This window comes from Syngnathus typhle, linkage group LG18 (assembly GCF_033458585.1).
Source record: "Syngnathus typhle isolate RoL2023-S1 ecotype Sweden linkage group LG18, RoL_Styp_1.0, whole genome shotgun sequence".
In the NCBI taxonomy this organism is placed as follows: domain Eukaryota; kingdom Metazoa; phylum Chordata; class Actinopteri; order Syngnathiformes; family Syngnathidae; genus Syngnathus; species Syngnathus typhle.
Window position 1 is genome coordinate 8127173 of NC_083755.1, and position 18749 is coordinate 8145921.

At 46.0% G+C, this 18749-nt stretch overlaps 5 protein-coding genes across 7 annotated transcripts; all 5 read right to left on the minus strand.

Moving 5' to 3' along the window:
* Positions 1–10: 10 nt before the first annotated feature.
* On the minus strand, positions 11–4153 carry LOC133143086 (speckle-type POZ protein). Its single transcript, XM_061264843.1, has 10 exons — positions 4048–4153; positions 3114–3310; positions 2901–3022; positions 2679–2830; positions 2483–2610; positions 2237–2414; positions 2099–2154; positions 1771–1893; positions 1521–1663; positions 11–1253 (listed from the first exon to the last, which is right to left on the minus strand). The coding sequence occupies exons 2-10, from the start codon at positions 3189–3191 to the stop codon at positions 1109–1111; spliced, it is 1125 nt and encodes a 374-aa protein (XP_061120827.1). The 5' UTR covers positions 3192–3310; positions 4048–4153; the 3' UTR covers positions 11–1108.
* Positions 4154–4418: 265 nt separating this feature from the next.
* cenpt (centromere protein T) lies at positions 4419–7615 on the minus strand. Its single transcript, XM_061264253.1, has 14 exons — positions 7388–7615; positions 7132–7249; positions 6922–7057; positions 6751–6856; positions 6527–6666; positions 6380–6449; positions 6150–6289; positions 6010–6079; positions 5795–5925; positions 5409–5669; positions 5235–5316; positions 4991–5161; positions 4705–4809; positions 4419–4623 (listed from the first exon to the last, which is right to left on the minus strand). Exons 1-14 carry the CDS (start codon positions 7471–7473, stop codon positions 4491–4493), a joined length of 1749 nt encoding a protein of 582 aa, XP_061120237.1. The 5' UTR covers positions 7474–7615; the 3' UTR covers positions 4419–4490.
* Positions 7616–7889: 274 nt separating this feature from the next.
* On the minus strand, positions 7890–9416 carry ndufa4b (NDUFA4 mitochondrial complex associated b). The gene is made up of 4 exons (XM_061264720.1): positions 9256–9416; positions 8463–8551; positions 8319–8379; positions 7890–8161 (listed from the first exon to the last, which is right to left on the minus strand). Exons 1-4 carry the CDS (start codon positions 9301–9303, stop codon positions 8105–8107), a joined length of 255 nt encoding a protein of 84 aa, XP_061120704.1. The 5' UTR covers positions 9304–9416; the 3' UTR covers positions 7890–8104.
* Positions 9417–9548: 132 nt separating this feature from the next.
* Positions 9549–14227, minus strand: LOC133143004 (protein FAM117A-like). 2 transcript variants are annotated; one of them, XM_061264719.1, is made up of 8 exons: positions 13596–14227; positions 13034–13140; positions 12253–12357; positions 12018–12134; positions 11659–11787; positions 11402–11585; positions 11182–11335; positions 9549–11113 (listed from the first exon to the last, which is right to left on the minus strand). In XM_061264719.1, the coding sequence occupies exons 1-8, from the start codon at positions 13699–13701 to the stop codon at positions 10891–10893; spliced, it is 1125 nt and encodes a 374-aa protein (XP_061120703.1). In that variant the 5' UTR covers positions 13702–14227; the 3' UTR covers positions 9549–10890. The 2 variants fall into 2 exon arrangements, with proteins under 2 accessions (XP_061120703.1, XP_061120702.1); XM_061264718.1 differs by having other exon boundaries at positions 13001–13140.
* A 904-nt stretch (positions 14228–15131) lies between these two features.
* Positions 15132–18748, minus strand: rundc3ab (RUN domain containing 3Ab). 2 transcript variants are annotated; one of them, XM_061264716.1, is made up of 11 exons: positions 18474–18748; positions 17527–17642; positions 17310–17458; positions 17141–17226; positions 16986–17075; positions 16828–16908; positions 16539–16704; positions 16301–16458; positions 16105–16224; positions 15927–16015; positions 15132–15858 (listed from the first exon to the last, which is right to left on the minus strand). In XM_061264716.1, exons 1-11 carry the CDS (start codon positions 18566–18568, stop codon positions 15716–15718), a joined length of 1293 nt encoding a protein of 430 aa, XP_061120700.1. In that variant the 5' UTR covers positions 18569–18748; the 3' UTR covers positions 15132–15715. The 2 variants fall into 2 exon arrangements, with proteins under 2 accessions (XP_061120700.1, XP_061120701.1); XM_061264717.1 differs by having other exon boundaries at positions 17310–17437; positions 18474–18600.
* Between the last annotated feature and the right edge of the window lies 1 nt (position 18749).

Sequence of the window (18749 nt, forward strand, 5' to 3'; positions counted from 1 at the left end):
GACGTTAGAATTCAATACAAAATAGTTGTGGTTTATTCTTTCGGGAACAAAAAAATGGCAACAACTAAGTGTCACTTCTCATAAAGCAACAATACCTACAGGAAAGAAACAACTATGGTTCCTTAATTCAATGACTTTTCCTCTCACTGGCAAAGAGCAATGTCTGTTTTGTTTTTCTTCTCCATTCACATTCGGGTCTCATTTGAACATTAAAACGTGTTCATTTCATTTTAAATGGCCCTCAATCAATAAGCCTGCAAAGAAAGAATATCTTCACTGTTGGTATAAAATCTTAAATAATAAAAAAAAAAAAAAAGGGTTTTGGGAGGTTATGCATCAATGTTGTTTTGAATGTTGAGACCTTGGATTTCGTTTGCGGTTACACAACGATGATATTGTTTACCTGCTTTGATTTATAATAATAATAAAAATAATAATAGAGGTTGCTAATAAAGCATCTTTAAAGGGTATACTTGTCCTGCTTGTTAGTCCATTTGTGCTTTCCCTACAGTAGTTCAACTTAACTGCTGGTAATGCTTGATTGTTAAGGGGGCAGCCTGTGGATTTCTTAGTGCAGTTTTCCCCAAATTTCATTGAGACAAAACCTTTTTTTCTTCCCTCCATTTGACTAGCCCTTTGGGTGTCTTTTGTTGGGGTCTTTGTGTGTGATTCCTCCTAAAGTGTCCCCTTTCGCCTCCTTGCCACACGCAGAAGCTGAAATAATATCACGTTAAAGACCTCGTGTGCGCTTGGCGTCTGAGTTTGTTGAAGGATTCCGGTTTTCACAAATGGGCGGGAGGGGAGTTTATAAAAAATAAAATTAAAAAGAAAAAAAGCGCAACGTCGCACCACACTAGCCACAGAGGAAAGTGCAGGTTTGTTTTTCTGTAAACGACAAATATCCACTTGCATCTCCCCCTCCTACTTGCTTTTCCATCCGTCCTTAGAAGGGACTAAAATACAGCAGGTTCTGGATCGAGGGGGAGCTCGGGGGGGGGGGGGGGGGCTGTAGGTAGTGTAGTAACAGCAAAAAGGAGGGGAAACGGTTCAGTTTTTCGTGGGCGTTAAGGGGCCATTTGTGTGACGCGTCGAAAGCGGCGAGGGCCCATTAGGACTGTTTGAGGCGTTTGCGCGGCGGTCCGAGGAAAGGGCACTGGGCCGAGGCCAGCGAGCGGTACGCTTCGGCCACCAGGTGTGGATGGGACTCCACCATGGACTTCCAGCCCGCTGTCTCCATCACCTCAGCGGCATGGCTGATGGGGGGGGCGAGGAAGGGAGGGACACACACACACACACACACGGAGGGGTGGGAATAAAGCACACCGTTCAATTGGTTTCATCCAGAATGGGAGAAAATCTTGGGACGAGAATTCGCAGGTACGCAGCCATTACAATGTCGTCGCTACCGCACGCAAGGCGGTACGGTCCGTCCGATACGTGAGGGTTGCTTTTGAGCGACATTGGAAAACGCGGGCGAGACACCAAAGAGAGAAATAGCGAAACAAAGCAGGTGAACTCACTAGTTGATGTAGTCGACCGCCTGCGTTTTGAGCTGGTCGGCGCTGTGCAGGTCGGCCAGGATGAGGATCTCGGCTGCGTTCTCCACCGACAGATTGGTGCACAGAGCGTCCTCGCACATGACCTTCAATCTTTCCAAAGCGTACTGAGGAGGAAAGCGGGACGTGCTGAATGATGGGCTTCATTGGGATTCAGGTGCCCGTGAGCTGTGTTTAGTTCATGTGGGTTTGTAAACTTCCAGGGCGGCCTTACCTTGTCAGCTGCAGCGAGCAGGTCGTCGGCCATCTTGTCAAGGTTCGGGGCTTTGTCAGTGTAAATGAAGCACATCATCTCTTTGAAGACCTCGGGCTCCACGTCGTTGATTTCGACGCGGTTCTGACGAGAGAAGACAAAAGGTGATTCGATAATTGCGGCCCTGCTATTTCACGTCTCTTTTGGTTTGGGCATTTTGGCTTTCGCCGCGGAATCAATCTCCACCCACGTAGCGCAGCGGCGCAATTTCATCTCGGGCTTTGCCATAAAGCGCGGCGATCCCGCGCTGAAAATAACTGCAGTGGTAGCGCAAGGCCTGATGACTCACCTTTTTGCTCTCTTCCATCTCGTGTTCAAACATAGCGCTGAACACAGGAGAGCGTGCTGCAACAACCAAGAGAGGACACTGTGTGATTTGACGTCGAGGACAACTTTGACGTATGCGTGCGGGGCTGGCGTTCGCTACCTGCCAGGATGGCTTTGTGGGCCTGGAACTCCTGGCCGGCCACGCACAGAGAACAGTCAGTGAAGCGGGAGTTCTCCCACAAGCCGCCCAGCTCGTCGGCTAGTCGGCAGTCGGGAACTTTCACCATGTTCATGGTGTTCTGGCCCGAGATGTTGACCGAGTCCTGCACCACGCTCACCTGCCATATGGAATGAGCTCGAATCAATCATGCCAAGAAAACGAGAATTGGAGGTAACGTCAGCGTACCTCACAAAAAAGTGTGAGCTTGTCGTCGGGCAGAAGACCGTTGGCTTCATCGAGGAGGAAGTCTCTTCGGATGAACTTTTTAAATCCCCAATCCTTCCCTTGCACAAAGCGATACGCTCGCTGGCTTTCTGTGTCGCCAGGGAGGACGAAAACACGTCATCAGATGGTCGACAGAAAAAATAAATCAAGGACTCACCCATGGCTTTGGTCTCCTCGCCTTTGGCGTTGAGAATGGAGAACTTGAACTTGGCTCGGACCTCGGCCTTTGGACAGCTGACCAGCAGCAGGTAGAGGGACAAGTAGTCTTTACTCTCCTCGTCCAGGCCTTTGGGGTTGACACGCAAACACCTGAAGGAGGTCGGAAAGGTGGTTCAAGGGAAATAAAATAAAATGGCAGGGCTTCATTTCATGCGCTCACCACTTCAGCTTGTCATTGGCCCCTGAGGAGAAGGTGGAGCTCTTGATGACCTCACCCATCTCCTCACGACAGAAGCTGAAGTTGTTGATGGTCCACATGTACGAGAACTTCACTACTTTGATCTGCAGGGGAGGGGGGGAATGCAAATGTTAAAGGGAATTATGCAGGTCTATAAAAAAAAAAATTGCCCGAAAGTTCCCAATGTCACATTACCTGCGTGTAGCACCAGCTCTCAGCCACAGGCCCGCTGGACATTTCCGCCGGGGGAGGGGGACTCGGGACTCTTGACATTGCCAGCGTGACGGAAGGTGTTGGTCTCGACTGGAGAAGGAAATACCGTTTCCACTCGTCAGCGCTTGGTCCAATAGTCCATGGGCAGCGCAACCCGCGAGACAGACGCGGGTCACCCCCTACAGATCAGAATAACGACAGAATCAATCAAAACTGTGACAGCCCATCAGTACCTTTTATTTTGAGGCGGTCACATTAGGGAAATGAGATGTCTGGAACTCAGATGCAACAAAAAGGTCACACCTTCAGAATTTTCAGTTCAAAAGGTTCACAACGTTTTCTTTATGTGAGAAGAATGAACGACAGAAATGATCTTCCAATGATTTGTCTGATATGTTTAACAATACACACATACATAACTTAAAGAGGGCCCATTTAACATGACATTTGACCTTTCTGGACACTTAAACGTCACTCAGAAACACGTTCTTTTGAGTAACCTTACAGAAGTTTATCTAAAATTATATTAAAAACACCTCGACTTATCTGACAAGGGAACAGGTGTGAGTGTGTGCAGTTAGCAGGTAGTCAATCTGCTAACAACAATTGACAATTAAGACCCCGTTTTGAAAATATTTTTTCGCATTTCAGCCGCTATGACTACCGGTGAGAGTGGTGGAAAAGAGCAATAAATGATAAGGTCATCTTGAAGCATAAGTGGCGGTGGAGTGTTAGCACGCGAGCTAACTCCAATCAAGCGAGCTAGCTGCTAAGTTAGGCACCTCGACAGGCGAAAACGCCTCGCAAATGACACAAGATACAACTTGAAAAAACGGCGCGACGGGCTCCAGCGTCTTGTTTTAACGCCCCGCGTCCTGTACGTGCCGCATTTGGTGTTATTTATCGACGGTCTCACCTCTTGTTTAAAGCTCGCTAGCTTTCCGGGCTCTTGTGTTGTTGTTAGCGAAAGTGGCAAACCTGAGCAGTGTGACGTCATCAGGAGCGCCGTGCTCGTTTGGCCGGTGTTCTTATTTGACAAATAAAACGTAATTATTATGCTTATTTGGTTGTCACAAGTTCATTAAAAATTAAGTCATGTTGTTATACTCAAGTTGTTATACTCGACGATAATGTAACATTTTTCTCAGAATACAGAAGTATTGAGAGAAATAACTGGCTCCCTCTAGTGGTACGCGGAAGAATAAATCACAATCATGAGAGAACCAATTTAATGAAGTTATGAACACGGGATCACATTTCCCCAAAAATGCGGACTGAAGTCTGGAATGGAAGTGAAAATATTTTATTAGTGGTTTAAATATTGTATCAGCAAACTATTGGGTTTTACAAATAGAAACTTCAATACTTCTTCATTTTTGGAACGACGACATTCCCGCTGGTTGCTACGGGGATGAGGAGCTTGCGCTGTTCCATCCGAAGGTATTTTTCAATCAGCACTTCCACCGGCACCTTGTCATTGACGTGACGCTGCCTGCAGCATGAGCACGATAACAAATTCACACGTTGCATGTCGCCAACGCGTTACAACCACCTCTCAAATGAAACACGCTACCTTCTCAACAGCAGAACGGCATCTTCCACCTCAATAATCTTTCTCCCGGCGTGAGCGGCATATGTCTCCAGGTCCTCCACCATCCGATCAAGGAATTTGTCCACTCTAGTTTAAAAATATCATAGTATTTTTAAGTTAAAGAGTGTGAAACATTGAGTCAGATTTGTGTTGAGGTTTTTTTTTTTCCTGCTGGACGGATGAGGAAAAATACTTTGGCGGAGAAAACGATGGTAGTGTACTCAGCGCAGTGCACCACATTTAATTCCAAATACTTGCAGGTACTTACGCGTCCCTTAAGACGGGGTAAACATCGTCGGAGACCCTGGTTTTGGCAAAATGCCGAAAGGTGCTCATAAGGTAGCTCTTGGGAATACCAAGGTTCTTCTGCTGGGCCGCAACTCCTTTCCGCTTTCTCACTTGCTTTGGTTTGGCTGATGGGGCATCTTCAGTTGAAGCACTGGTGAGGGATTATCATTTAGAGGAAAAATGACATCTTTTTTTTAGGGAAATGATGTAAAAGCATGACTTGCCTGGCTTGTGGCTTTACAACAGTGGGAGCGCTTGGAAAGGGAAAAGTCTCTTTCTCCCAAATGAATGACGGAGTCTTCATTTCTGTTGACGTTTCAAGAAAATTCCCAGACATCATATTAATAAGTCGCGTACTTTGTTTTTCTTGAACATTTGACACTGAATCAGAGAGAGACCTTCGGATTCCAGCTCGTCTTGGTCGTCAGAGTCGTCCTCCTCCGACTCTTCCTCGTATACGGTAGGATCGGCAACCTCAGCAGGCGGCGCCTCATCGGGCTGTTTGCTGTTTTCTTCGCCGTCGCTCATCTCAGGAAGATGGAGAGAGGCACCAACCTCTTCCTGCGCGGGGCTTGATAAGTCCAGCTCCGAGTCTCCCCTGTTTTCAAGGGCGTGAGAAGTGCTTGCTCGGCGAGTTCCGTCAACGACTTCTGAATGGCCTGCACAAGATTAGATCCAACATATTGTATGAATAAAATGCCGCATTCGTTTTCAGTATGGAGGTGTTGCTAATATTTGAATTTGTAGAGCTTATTATTAAGTGTTTTGCTCAAATAAACATTACCATCTTTGAGTTGCTCTTCAAAGGCGGTTACGTTGAGGCTGTGACGCGGTCGCTTCTTCCTCAGTCCATTTGCCACGCTCGCTTCGAGGTCGGACGTTAGATCGGGCAGATCCAACCCGGACAGCGCAATGCTTAAGATGTAAACGGTTCGGTTTGTTTATTATTTGAAATTACAAATGGCTGCTTAAACAGCAAGAAACGTCCATGTTGTTGACCTTGGATTGTTGCTGGCAACTGCTGAAGGCAGCTGCGACTCCTCACGGACCACAGGTGACTTGATGGACTCTGAAGAATACCGCATAAGTCAAACGTCGTCATTTCACTCATTTGGAGGTTTCAAATGACAACATCTTACCATCATGGCCTTCTCTTAGGCGCTCTTCAAAATCGGTTACGCCGAGGCTGGGATGTGATCCCGTCCTCCTCAGTCCAGTTTCCACGCTCGCTTCGAGGTCGGACGTTAGATCGGGCAGATCCAACCCAGACAGCGCAATGCTTAAAAATGTAAACGGTTCGCTTTGTTTATTATTTGAAATTACAAATGGCTGCTTAAACAGCAAGAAGCGTGGCGTGCATGTTGTTGACCTTGGATTGTTGCTGGCAACTGCTGAAGGTAGCTGCGACTCCTCACGAACCACAGGTAACTTGATGGACTCTAAAGAAGACCGCATAAGTCAAACATTGTCATTTCACTCATTTGGAGGTTTCGAATGGCAACGCCATTCATCTTACCATCATGGCCTTCTCTGAGGCGCGCTTCAAAATCGGTTACGTTGAGGCTGGGACGCGGTCTCTTCCTCCTTAGTCCAATTGCCACACTCGCTTCGAGGTCGGACGTGAGATTGGGCGGATCCAACCCAGACAGCTCAATGCTTAAAATGTAAACTTTGTTTATTATTTCACATTCCAAATGGAAATGGCAGCCAAAACAGCAAGAATCACACATATTGTTTAACCTTGAATGGTTGCTAACAATGCTGGCATCTGCTGAAGGCAGCAGCGGCGGCGGCGGCGGCTCCACTGGCGCAGGTTCCTCACGAACCACAGGTGACCTGATGGGCTCTAAAGAACACCGCAATGGATGCTATTAAACAACCTGCCAGTATTTATAGGAGCGTGACGTGCACCTGTCTGCAAGATGTTCATGAGAAGGTGCCTCGGCGTGTCTGACTCATCAAATGAAGTTGATGCCAGCGGGTTTGCCTTTTTCAGCATGGCAGAGGGCGTTTTTTGGGTAGGTGTCACAGATTGGCTGGTTATGCTCTAGAAAGAGAAGTTGTTGAAAAGAGCTGGCAAGCCCTGCAAGTTAGTACTAGCTGTGAGGTGTTTTTTCTCACCTCACGCATCTTCTGCCTCATACTTCGCCTTATGATGTCCTGCGGAGTTTGAGCACGTCCATCTTTAGTTTTCGATCTGGTACTACGTGTTGATGGGCTCCTCTGCTGCTTGGAGACACTATAAGTAAACAAAGAAGTTGTTTTTATTTCTTGCAAAAGGTTACGGAAAACAAGATGACTCGTTAACAAAAAGACAGATGATATTTATATTACTACACTCGAAAATTGAGGAGTGATGGAGTCGGTGTACTTATACCTGCGGGTGACGGGAGTCCTGAGTGGCTCCGTACTGAGAATATGTTTGACAAGAACACGAGCAGACAAATCTTCCGTCGAATCCATCTCGATAGACACGCCGCTTGTTTACGCGAGTTTAGACACGTTTGCTCGGAGTATGTACACGACAAAAGGGGCGCAATTAAGGTAAGGTACGCAGTTGTTTATGTTAGTCAGTAGCCGGAAGTGTGTTGAGGATCCCGCGTTATTTTTGAATAAATCTCGCGATATTTACCTTCTTCTTCTTTTCTTATGCATTAGGCAAAGGCAACACTGCCGACTTGTGGCCAAAATAGAAAATGCAGCTACAGAAGGTAAACGTGCATTACGGAGTTATTAAATGTAGCCAAACGTATAAGACAGATATCGCTATTTGTAATGACTTAAATTAATTTTAATATACAATTGTATATACTACACTTCCAAAATATCAACATTTGGGATCTTCTCTTAATCTTGCAATCACCAACAAAACAAGAAGAGCAATTTCAATCATTTTTAATAATTTACAACACAGTAATTTTTCAAATGAACTCATCAATTACTCAGTCAAACAGTTGCGTACCTGTTTTAGTTATACAGTCAGTGATAAATAAATGATTCCCCCCCCCCCTCACTTTCACACTAAATGCATGTGCTGACTCATTTTCAGTCAGTGTTGTGCGAATGCTCCACGAGGGGGGTGACAGTTTCAAGCTTAGAAATCAGGCCTGTCCTTCTTCAACTTGGAGTAGTCCGTGTTTATTGTAAAAAGCTGGAACGAGACACACACATATACACACACAACAAATAAGTGATATGAACTTTGAGGCATGATAAGCGAGAAGATACGGCAGTGCAGTAAAAGACTGCAATTTATATGAAGCTTCATGAGAAGGAGGAAGAAAATGACTGAAAACAATGGTTCATACCTTATACTGCTGATTGGCCTCCATTTTGTTCCAAGGCTCAGGGTTGTTCGTGCGGTCCCAACTAACAAATGGAGAAAAGATTATTTTTTACCTCAATCATTTATGTACATTTTTGTAATTAAGCAAATGTTGTCAGGAACTTACCAGACATCGGGATTCCTCAGTGCCAGTCTGCCAAGGTACAGTATGCTCATGGTTGTCCCACCACCAATGAAGATGAACAGTGGGATGAGCTGAAGAGGGAAAGGGTCATAAGTTCAATGCTAAGTTTGGCACCGAAGGTTTTAAGCAAAAAAAAAAAAATTCTAGAAACATTGATCCTATTCAAAACCTTTGACTTCAAAGGACAGTAAAAATCGATCTCATATATTGACACGCTTAGTTCACAATAATTGCTCACTGTTTAATAAAATCAAGAAGACAATTCATTTTGCACAACTTCCATTCATATGATTTGTCCTCGTACAAATACAGTACGTTGGGTCATGTTTATTTTAGGAGTACATTACAATACATACGTGCAGCTGTCACCAACGCAAATGGCCGTGGAACTATCATGTACGCCTTTCTTATTTTTATCAATTTATATTTTGGGCCTGGAAATAGCGTCGATGTTATCATAAAGATTTTGCTGATTGAAATATATACAATTGTCGTGATATTTGTATTTCCACTTGTCAGGGCCTATATGAATTTAATTTTTTTACATAGGATTACTCTCCAGCCATTATTAGTTTAATGCATATAATAATCTAAAACCCGATTGTGGATTGTTTTATTTACAAAATATCATTTACGAGTGGCTTTATACAATCAAGGACGCTGCTGCACTGTGGACTCGTCCTTTAGCCGCACCAATGATAAATTTCAATGTCACCGGGTCATTTTTTCATATATCATATCGGGTAGAATTTGAAAGAATGAGGTCCACACTCACAGCTGGATGGTTCTTGAGCTGCTTAGCGACGGTCCCGAGCATCGACATGGTGACACTGATCGGCTCCGAGGATTAAAACAATACAACGCTGGTCCTGTGTAGTGACGGCAGGTTAAACTGCGGGAAGCTCCCGTTTCCCACATGCCAGAAGGATTCCTGAAGTAGACGTGACGCCCCTTGGGAGCTCAGCCAATCAGAACGCGCCGAGGGGAACAGCTGGCGACGTGACGAATATGAACTCTATTTAAACTGTTACTGTCAAGTTGGGCAACCATCAAGAAAAAATACAAAAATTGCGGTTCTGACGTCATAGCGTGTATATTATAAGCATACATGGATGACAAAGATGTGCAATACCTCTGTTGGAATTCAGATACAATTGGATTCTTTTTCTACTTTTCACATTTTTGTCACAATTTGGGGCAGAAAAAGGGAGACGGTCAAGACGAATGTAGGCGGGGGGGGGGGGGGGGCGCTAAATCCATATAACAGTCCCACTTCCTGTTTACTGTTCCTACAAAATCAAAGCACTTACTAAGCATTCACTCATCCACAGTCCATGACAAAATAATCTGGCCTAATGCATGTGGTCAGAACACAGTACCTGAGATGACACAACTTTTCCCCCCCTAAGCATCCACACACAACATGAAAGTGAGCCTGAGACCTTGCCGCTCATACAAAATTGAAGTCCTACTAGAAAACATCTAACTAACTATTCCAGCCACATGCACAAACCCAGACTAATGTATGGAAGCAAGGGCATCTTCTTTGTGTAAAACCCTTTCCTGGAAGTGCATTAAAAGAAAAGAAAAAAACTATACGATACAATATTTCACATAAGACCTGTGTTGATTATGAAGACAAAACTAAAAGGCTTTTTTTAGTTTTGTATTTTTTAGCTTATTTTGCAGGTTATTTAACATAAGAAAAAATGTGTCAAAACTACTTTACAAAAGTACAAACATAAAAAAATAATTTGCAAAAGATGCCGTTCCGATTGTGCAAATGCGTCTACCGGGAGATACAACTATACCAGATTGAAGAGAACAAAATGACAATTCTACACCACTAAAACTGGTTAGGTAGTCAACTATATCTCTAAACACACCGTTTTTTTTGAGCCCGTCAACATGTGAACTCATTTCCTCCCTCCCTCACTCACTCCCAATATCAGAAACTGTTTAAAGCAGGAATGTTTCCACTGAAGTAACCCAGCAATCAGCAAAGTGTGAATGAAAAGAATCCAAGTGATTTGTCATGCTTTTTACGCCAGCGGTGCTCTGTCAAACAAACAGGATGGTGAGAGACGGATAAATAACCTTTTGTGGACTGGAAAAAAAAGAAAAAAAAAAAGGCAAAAGTGTGCGTGTTTCAGTCAAGCAGCAACACGTTAACAAGACCATCCCACTTCTCGCACATGTTAGGTCCAAAATTAAATCTTTGGACCGCACACACTTTATATAAAAAATAAACAGACAAAACAAGTAGCTCCTCTTTGGATTGACTATTTTCAAAAGTATGATTTTTGTTTTTTTCTCCAATAAACATTTCACACCTTATCTGACAAAAAAAAAAAAAGCTTTCTGAAAATAAAGCAACAGCATCGACTATTGGAAAAAATGTGAGCTTTGATTAGATGGCGTCGACGTGCGTGCAGCTTTCGCCTGAGGGAGCGGCGGGGGGGTCCAGGCAGTTGCCGCTGACGGACAGGCTGGAGAAGAGCTTGTCCATGGAAGGCAGCAACGGATTGAGGAGGCTGACAGGGCAGAAGGCAGAGCCCCCATAGGGGGTAAAGTTTACCTTGTTGGGGTCTGGGCAGGAGGAGACGGGCACTGCTTTTTGCTGGTTTGAAGTGCTGAGAAGAAGAAGGAAAACATTAAGTTGACTCATGTTTGAAGATTTCTTAGGCCTGCAAAGACGCACCTGGTCTCCTCGCAAACACGGACTTTTTCGCAGCCCTCCGGAGGTTCCCTCTGGAAGCAGCAGCTCTTATTGAGTCCCGGCGAGGAAGAGATCAGCAGAGGCAGCGAGGGGTCCGCCTCACCCAGGGACAACATTGGAGACAGGAGATCCAACCCTGTCGTAAAGATGACCGTTAATAACTCGCAAGGTCACAGAAGGAGCGCGCAATTTTGGAACTTACCTTTATGCACGTCCAGATGGCCGTCTTCGGATATGGGCGGAGAGGTGGAGGTGGGAGAGCAGTACGGTGAGGACAAAGCGGAAGACGGCGAGGGAGGTGTGACAGAAGCCGGGTCGCTTTGAGACCCTATGCTGCAGCTCTGAGGCGGGACAGGAGCACGGTGGCCGTCCGGAACCTCCAGAAGCTGGAAAGCCAGCAAACACAATCAATACCGAATGAGCAAAATGAGCAAACGCCGCCTGCATTTTTAGCGTCACCTGATGTTGCCGGTGGCCCGGCTGACAGACGAACATGCCTTCCAGCTCCTGGTTGAGGCCCTCGACGCTGCAGCGCAGCCGAGGCACCAGCGTGGAGAGGGGAGCCAGCGGGATGGGAATGGGCTGAGTCTGAAGACACAAACCAGTCACATTTAGATGCAATCTTCTGATGAAGGAAAACCAAATTAGCTGTTCTGAAATGCAGAAGCAGTGTGATGTTGAGTCCTTCCTGTTGCTTCAGTGTTTCATTTCCTGTGTTTTCCCATTTTAGCTATTAAGATACTCGAGTACATTTCAAAAATAAAATAGTCAGCGCAAGCCTTGGCTCGCTGTCGGTTGACGGAAGCGCCGAGAAGCACCTGAGTGGTTCCTAGGTTACAGCCCCCGAGAGATGAGCCACGCTGGCGCTCTCGCTCGTGCCCCCCAGAGACGGCAGGTTTGCTGCGCTGCTGCAGCTGTTGTTTGAGTTTGGTAATCTGCGATGGAGGGAAGAAAAAAAAAAAAAAAAAAGGGGGTCATCTTCAGTCAGTCGACCATTTTGTTTCATGACAGTTGCTTTATGGAAATGCGAACGTGTTGAAGCCGAACACTCACTTCCTGGAGATGCTCGGCGCTGCCCCAGGACGCCGAGCGTTTGTGTCCGATGACGCCGCCGTCGTCCTCCCTCCTGCTCTGCGTTTTGTCGGTCCAGTTAGGAGTCTGGAAGAAACATGTTACATCCGTTCACAAGATGCATTTTTTTAGCCGAACATCAGTGGCTTCAATTCATTTCAAGGCATTCAATCTCACCTACTGTCAATATTCGGATCGAGTGTGAATCGCCTAAATTTGTCCGACAGTGAAGCGCGATACAACTTCAAAAGTCATTTTCACGAAATGGACATTCTACCAGCCAATCACTTACACTACACAACCTACTAATTCCAACAATACTTACAAAAAGCCTGACTTTGCTGCCGCCGCTCGATTACAAGTTTGTCAAGATGTCTTCAAAGGGTGAGTCATTTCACTTCTTTTCTATTATTATGCGCATACCTTTCGTCGTTTCCAAGCGGTTAGGAATGTTGAGGCATGCGATGGTTCGGGCCTGGACCCAACGCAGTTACTGGGCATTATTATCCTCGCTTTGAGATTAGAACAACTCGACTGTAGTCATAGGCGCAAAAAGGAAGCCAACGTGCAGAGAGGATGGCTGCAGATGACACCTCTTCAAGGCTGTGGTTCTCACGAGCCGCGAGTGAATTCAAACACAAGCCGAGTCACATCATTTACGCGAGACAAATTTCTACAATTTCAAATAGAAAAGTCCACTCCTATTGACATTTAGTAGTAAATGTTGCACCTGAGTGGACTTGTCCGTTCGACACAAGCTTACGTCCGGTTCTTTGGGCCAGTGGCCCTGCAGGTACGGGCCGATGATGGCGTCCAGAGACATGGTCCGCCTCATGCCGGGACTCAGCTGCTGCGCTTTGGCCTTTCCAGCTGTCATCAGGATACAACTGGCGTCAATGAACATCGCACTTGAACGACAAGTCCAATATTAAAATATTGACTTTGGCTACGACCTGGAGCTGGAAATAAGAATGTAATATACTTGATGAAGATGAATTAGAAGATATAGGCGAATGCATGTCCATGCTATCGTGTCACAAACCGCCTACATGGTGATGTAGTAGATGTTGCTGCGCATACTTTGATGTGTGCACCGCTTTATGTTATGCACAAATAGACTATGTATACGGGAATGCATTGTACTTCATGAATCAATGTTTTTGACATGACCAGTCTTTAACAGAAGTATTTATACTTCTACCTAAGTAAATCAGTACTATTTCTACACATGTATTTCTGCATACGTGCTCAAATATCTTATTTTTGCAACTTTTGCATATTCACATGCCTCCACAATGCCCAGTGACAGGTGGGGAGGCTCATACCTGACTTTCCATCCCTGCCTTTGGCTCGGTGCTTGCTGGCCAGCTGATAGGGGACGGTTGCCTTGAGGGGCTGGGGCCCCAGAGCAGCTCCACTCCGGCCTGACATGCCTGCAGCAGCCGTTGGTGGACCAGCGACGGATGTGGAGGAAGGTGATGGAGTGGGGGTTGCTCTCTGGGAAGCACTGCCGCTGCAATCCCTCGATTGTTCGCTTATGATAAACGAGGCAAATTCACGCCAGAGTCACTGAGTAGACATTTCCACGAGTGGGTAAAGCGTTACCTCCGACGCCGATTGGTTATTTGTGGCTCGTCATGAGCTTTGGACCACTTTTCTTGTCGTGTTCTGGCGAGTTAGCTGCCTAGCAAGCAAAGTTTCTTTGTGAGGATGTGGAGATGTTTTGAGCTCGCTGGCGAACAAGGAAGCGGACACCTTCCACGAGGGAGGAAAAAAAGACAACGTCAACACAGCGCCGACTGCTGTGTTTCCTTATTCAATTCCAAAGAATTTGCAATTGTTTTGGTGCGGGCCGGAGCTGGTTGTGGTGGCCTAGAAAGTTGCAAACCTGCTCCGAGGGGAACAATCCGCTCGCTCAGCCTGCAGACTCCAAACACCTCCGCCACGCTGGTGTGGGTTTAATTATGGGCGAGGCGGGACTCCAGGGGGATTCTTACTTTTGATTGGCTAAAAGAACTTTGAGCTGCCTTCCTATTGGATGATTTGCCACAAATCGCTCCAACGCGCATGATGAAGTTAGTTGTTGACGCCCCCTTTGTTTCAGATCACTTGTTGATACAGTTGAACGTAATATAAACGCAACATCATCGTTAATAAACACGTTAAAGGATCACTTTCAACACTTTAAATACGTGTCTTTCATGGGTGAACTTTGGCACAGAATGTGGAAAGTCGCAGTGTACTTGTGTTTTGATGGAGACATGATTCAATAGAGAATACACGAACCTCCTGTACTCTGGATAAAAACATATGTACGTGCATACTTGATTTTCATCAACAGAGATTAAAATAAAATCGAAAATCTATCCCAAAGCTGCCATTTTCCATGATTTGTGGAATCCAGAAAGAATTGTGGATATCCAGCCCTCTGACAGCAACCATTACTGTGATGTGGCCTAGATTTTAGTTTCACACCATGCAGGAATTTGGAGGACTTCATAAGAACCAAAATGGCCCCTGATAGTAACAAGCATCCCCGCCCCTAATTTGAAGGCCTGCAAGATGCATGTCTGGGTGGACTGGTTTGGGGTGGTGTGTGTTTGTGTGAGCCTGTGTGTACGCTGCAGTGTGCGTCGTGACAGATAAATGTCCCGACTCTGTGCAAAAAGGGTGTGCCAATGGTGGGGACTGTAAAAGGAGGCACAGATAACATGCCATGCCCTTCTTTAAGCAACTCCAAGTAGCCTTGCCCTTGAACTGCAAATGTGCACCTATGCAAATGGCCCTGGACTCAATAACACCAAAAAAAGGCGGGTTTATTGCATTTAAATAACACAATGTACCACATCCTCTACCCGATGAGGGCTACACTCATCCAGTTCAGACAGTCGCTTGTTTCTCTCCCGCTCGTGTCGGGTATATGGGGAAAAAAAATACAATGGGAACATTCATTCTGCATAGTCATGATGCACTTTGCATTGTAATGCTCCTGCAAACTTTGTTAGCCGGATGCTAATAAATCTAGCTAATAATCTAAAGCTAACTCAAGAAGTATTTTTTTTTCCCCCATTGGAGTTAGTCCCTGTAAAGTTAAATGAAATGTTTTTTGAAATTCACACAGCAAAGAGCAATGCCATGAAACTATCCGAAGGGAGGATGATTTTTCGGGGTGTACTAATTCCAATAGCTAGATACAGAGAAACGTCGACGATAACAGTGACTGGTTGACGCTTGTTAGTCAACCCGTATATGACAAGATGAGAGAAGGGCGTCAGGCAGTACAGCAGCTACTGTTTTTTTTTTTTCGTGGAATGTCCTGCTATTCTTTCACAAATGTCAAAATAGCGCTAGAGGGAAAGAAAGTGGTGACAGTCCAAGAGGCGTTAGTTTGACGGTTTGCTTTCAGCATCTGGAAAATGGACGGTGGTCTTGACTTTGGCGACCCCTAGCTGGGAGAGAGGGCAGGACTGTTCTCTGTGCTGATGTTGACCAGGCACTCACTGGACTTGAGGCTTGATAGAGACTTGCAGCTTGGAAGGGAGCCCAAGGAGCCACAAAGTCCCATTAGGGAAGGGGTGTAATCCTTTTCTGGATACAAGGGAAATATTTTGAGCTCTTTATTGTTGTTGTTTTTTTAAAAGAAGAACAGTGCTCACCCGTGCACCAGGCGCCTCCGTTTTGCTTCCCTTCCGACCTTAGAGGATCTGAATCCACTGACAGCAGCTCCGTGCTAGGGAAACTCCTCCTGAAGATCAAGCAAACATGGCTTTAGCCAGAGCACGAAAAGCTAGCTAGCACGAGGAAAATATTTCATTTTTTTACGATCCATCAAACCTGCGGAGAAGTTTGACGTGGTCCTGCCTGTTGTACGGCTCGAGCAGAGGCCATTGGTTCACTAGTGGGATGGTCAGGTTCTTAGCCAAGTGGCTGGTGTCACATGGAATCAAACTTGTTCTGTCAAAAGTGGGAACATGACTAACTGAGAGGAATTCAAGTTTCACGATGGCCACGGTTTTAAGGTGTCCCTCACAGTTGCTCCTGAAGCTCCAGGACGACAGTTTCCAGCTCTTTCTTCTCCTGGTGACTCTGGCCGTGCAGCTCATCCAGGCGGGCCTTCAGCCTCTTGTTCTCCGCCTCTGTGTTCTTCAGTTGGGACTCCCGCAGCCGCACCAGCTCCTCCAAGTAACCCTGACAACGCACACATCATCAAATCCACCCGAATGATGAGCATTCTGTCTTTGTGCTTGAACCCAAAAAAGATGGCAGACCTTCTGCGCATGAACAATCTTGAACCTCTGCTCCATCTTGCGACACTTTGTGCTCCAGCTCTCCTCGTCTGTGAGCAGAGGCACGTAAGGATGCTCGGGGATGCTGTCGTCGCTCGTGCTGCTCTCAACGCTCTGGCGGTCGTCGTCGTCGCTCACGTAGTCGTAGCTGGAAAAGAAACATTACAAACGATCAGGCCCGCTGCGGTCCGAGCCACAAATGTGACCAAAGTGGATCGGAGACTCCCCTCCCCGCGCTTAGCTTTCTAAAATGTCCAAATGTTTCTTGTACCTTTGTGTGAATTTCAAATATGGCGTGTAGTCAATAACTGCGGACGATTTGCCATCCAAGGCTTCCCCTTTAAGACAGAAACTGTGGAAGGGGACAAGACACCAATAAGATAAGGTCACAATAGGTTTGCTACTCATAATACCTGGAATGAGGGTCACCTGAAGTCGATGGCTCCCAGGCCTATGAGCATCCCGGTTAGCACGGAGGCTTCCTCTCTGAGCATGATGGCTCCCTCTGCGTAGAAGCGTCTGCAGACGGACATAAATACAGCGGCTGACATATTTGATTAAAAAAAATAAATAAAAACTCGCACCTTGTCGTTCTCATGTCCCTCAGGGCAGTAGCAATATATTCTGACAGCCTCTTCTCCATCAGGGCCACTCTTATCCAGGCTCGGCCCTGAAGGGATCAAACAAAGACTTGACTCTAGAATATCTCAACGTCCGAAGAAAATCGTTTTTGGTAAAAGTCGTTCGACTTACTTTTGCTCGCGATGGGCTGATGTTCTCCATGTTCTCGATGCTGCTAATGCAGCTATTTGGCAGCTTGGCGCAAGCCAGTCGAACAAAGTCCCAGAAACTCCTCTGGCCATCGAACCAGCTGCTAGAGCCTGAAAGAAATGTTCCTCTATCTAAATTCATTCCTATGGTGAATTGCAGCTCCTATGAGGTTAACCAGATAGAAACCAATGCGGCTTACCTTTAAAACGGTGGCTGAGAATGTGCTCCAGGATGGCTGCAAAGTTGATGAACTCCTCCGATGAGTCATCGATGGGCTCGGCTGTGTATTTCTCCAAGAGGGTCTTGACTGAAAACCTGGGGAGCCACAGAGAAGAATGAAAAAAGAAAAACTTTCAATCCTCCATGAATACATTGTTTATTTTTATTAAGGATACTATTGATCGAATGAAGTCATAGCTTTCACATCCATTTACTGAGGTCCAATGTTGCCCCGCCCAAGCTGAAGTGATGTCACGCTTAAAGGAAAATATTTCCGCCGAGCATTCAGAAGAAGCACAGTCACATTTTACAGGACGGCTCAATTAGATGACTGGTCTTTGGATACGGTGCCCACGTGATCGTTTACAGGCACAGCGAACTGCTACGTCCAGTTTGAGCGCCATAGAAACACTCATTTGCATTTTTGCCTTCATCCCACCATGAAGCGAATGATCAAACTCGCCATTGTTCCAAAGGCATCAATGTCTCATTCAGTAGACAATTTGTATACAGCAGGGAATCGTGCGGTGGCTCTTCTAACAAAAGTAATAAAGGATGGATAATTCTTCTTTTTCAACTAGAACCTCATTTATGGGAAAGCCAAATGGACTAAAAGGTGTGCATAAGGCTGGTTCCCCAGGGTGCCACCCAGTCCTTGCCCCAGGAAGGTTGTCGTCATGGCAACCACACCATCAGCAGGCTGAGTGTAAATGGAAGATGACACTGCTAAACTCACTCCGAGCCGCTTTTTATTGTCTGTTGCGTTCATTTATTTGTTATTTTTTCGTACATCATCATGTCAAGACAGAACTGTCCCTGCACGACGGACTTCTAATAGGATGATGTCATCTGAGGTCAATAACATGAAGTGTGACGTAGCTAAATGCACAATTGCGATTGGAACATTTCTAGAAAAGTAACACTGACCTGCACACGGTGATGAGGTTCTTCCTCTCCACCGCCACATTCCGAGTGGATGCTTTCTTCGACACTTCACCCATGGTCAAACAGCAGGGCTCCATCCGCCCGGCAGCCCTGCTATCAAAGGACCCCTCCCTTGTCGACACCGGTCCGCCTCATTCACGCCCGGACGAGAACCAGCCACGACGCGAGAGGATGGAGGAAACGCTCGGAGGAGCCGAAACATGCAAAAGGAACAGAGGTCGCGTGTCGTGACTCTTTTTATTATCAATCTCCCCAATT

What these genes read in the sequence shown, in the direction of transcription:
- LOC133143086 (XM_061264843.1), bottom strand. Translation starts at nt 3,191, where the DNA reads ATGTCAAGAGTCCCGAGTCCCCCTCCCCCGGCGGAAATGTCCAGCGGG. An exon ending in AGCTCACACTTTTTTGTGAG is followed by an intron (nt 2,415 to 2,482) that starts GTACGCTGACGT and finishes TCCATATGGCAG; the next exon opens with GTGAGCGTGGTGCAGGACTC. An exon ending in TGCTCGCTGCAGCTGACAAG is followed by an intron (nt 1,664 to 1,770) that starts GTAAGGCCGCCC and finishes TTTCCTCCTCAG; the next exon opens with TACGCTTTGGAAAGATTGAA.
- cenpt (XM_061264253.1), bottom strand. Translation starts at nt 7,473, where the DNA reads ATGGATTCGACGGAAGATTTGTCTGCTCGTGTTCTTGTCAAACATATT. An exon ending in TGAGGCAGAAGATGCGTGAG is followed by an intron (nt 7,058 to 7,131) that starts GTGAGAAAAAAC and finishes TTCTCTTTCTAG; the next exon opens with AGCATAACCAGCCAATCTGT. An exon ending in GTTGTAAAGCCACAAGCCAG is followed by an intron (nt 5,162 to 5,234) that starts GCAAGTCATGCT and finishes ATCCCTCACCAG; the next exon opens with TGCTTCAACTGAAGATGCCC.
- ndufa4b (XM_061264720.1), bottom strand. Translation starts at nt 9,303, where the DNA reads ATGTCGATGCTCGGGACCGTCGCTAAGCAGCTCAAGAACCATCCAGCT. An exon ending in AGCTCAAGAACCATCCAGCT is followed by an intron (nt 8,552 to 9,255) that starts GTGAGTGTGGAC and finishes TTCCCTCTTCAG; the next exon opens with CTCATCCCACTGTTCATCTT. An exon ending in CTGAGGAATCCCGATGTCTG is followed by an intron (nt 8,380 to 8,462) that starts GTAAGTTCCTGA and finishes TCCATTTGTTAG; the next exon opens with TTGGGACCGCACGAACAACC.
- LOC133143004 (XM_061264718.1), bottom strand. Translation starts at nt 13,701, where the DNA reads ATGTCAGGCCGGAGTGGAGCTGCTCTGGGGCCCCAGCCCCTCAAGGCA. An exon ending in GCGCCGAGCATCTCCAGGAA is followed by an intron (nt 12,135 to 12,252) that starts GTGAGTGTTCGG and finishes CCTCCATCGCAG; the next exon opens with ATTACCAAACTCAAACAACA. An exon ending in GTAACCTAGGAACCACTCAG is followed by an intron (nt 11,788 to 12,017) that starts GTGCTTCTCGGC and finishes TTGTGTCTTCAG; the next exon opens with ACTCAGCCCATTCCCATCCC.
- rundc3ab (XM_061264716.1), bottom strand. Translation starts at nt 18,568, where the DNA reads ATGGAGCCCTGCTGTTTGACCATGGGTGAAGTGTCGAAGAAAGCATCC. An exon ending in AACCTCATCACCGTGTGCAG is followed by an intron (nt 17,643 to 18,473) that starts GTCAGTGTTACT and finishes GTGGCTCCCCAG; the next exon opens with GTTTTCAGTCAAGACCCTCT. An exon ending in CTGGGAGCCATCGACTTCAG is followed by an intron (nt 16,909 to 16,985) that starts GTGACCCTCATT and finishes CCCCTTCCACAG; the next exon opens with TTTCTGTCTTAAAGGGGAAG.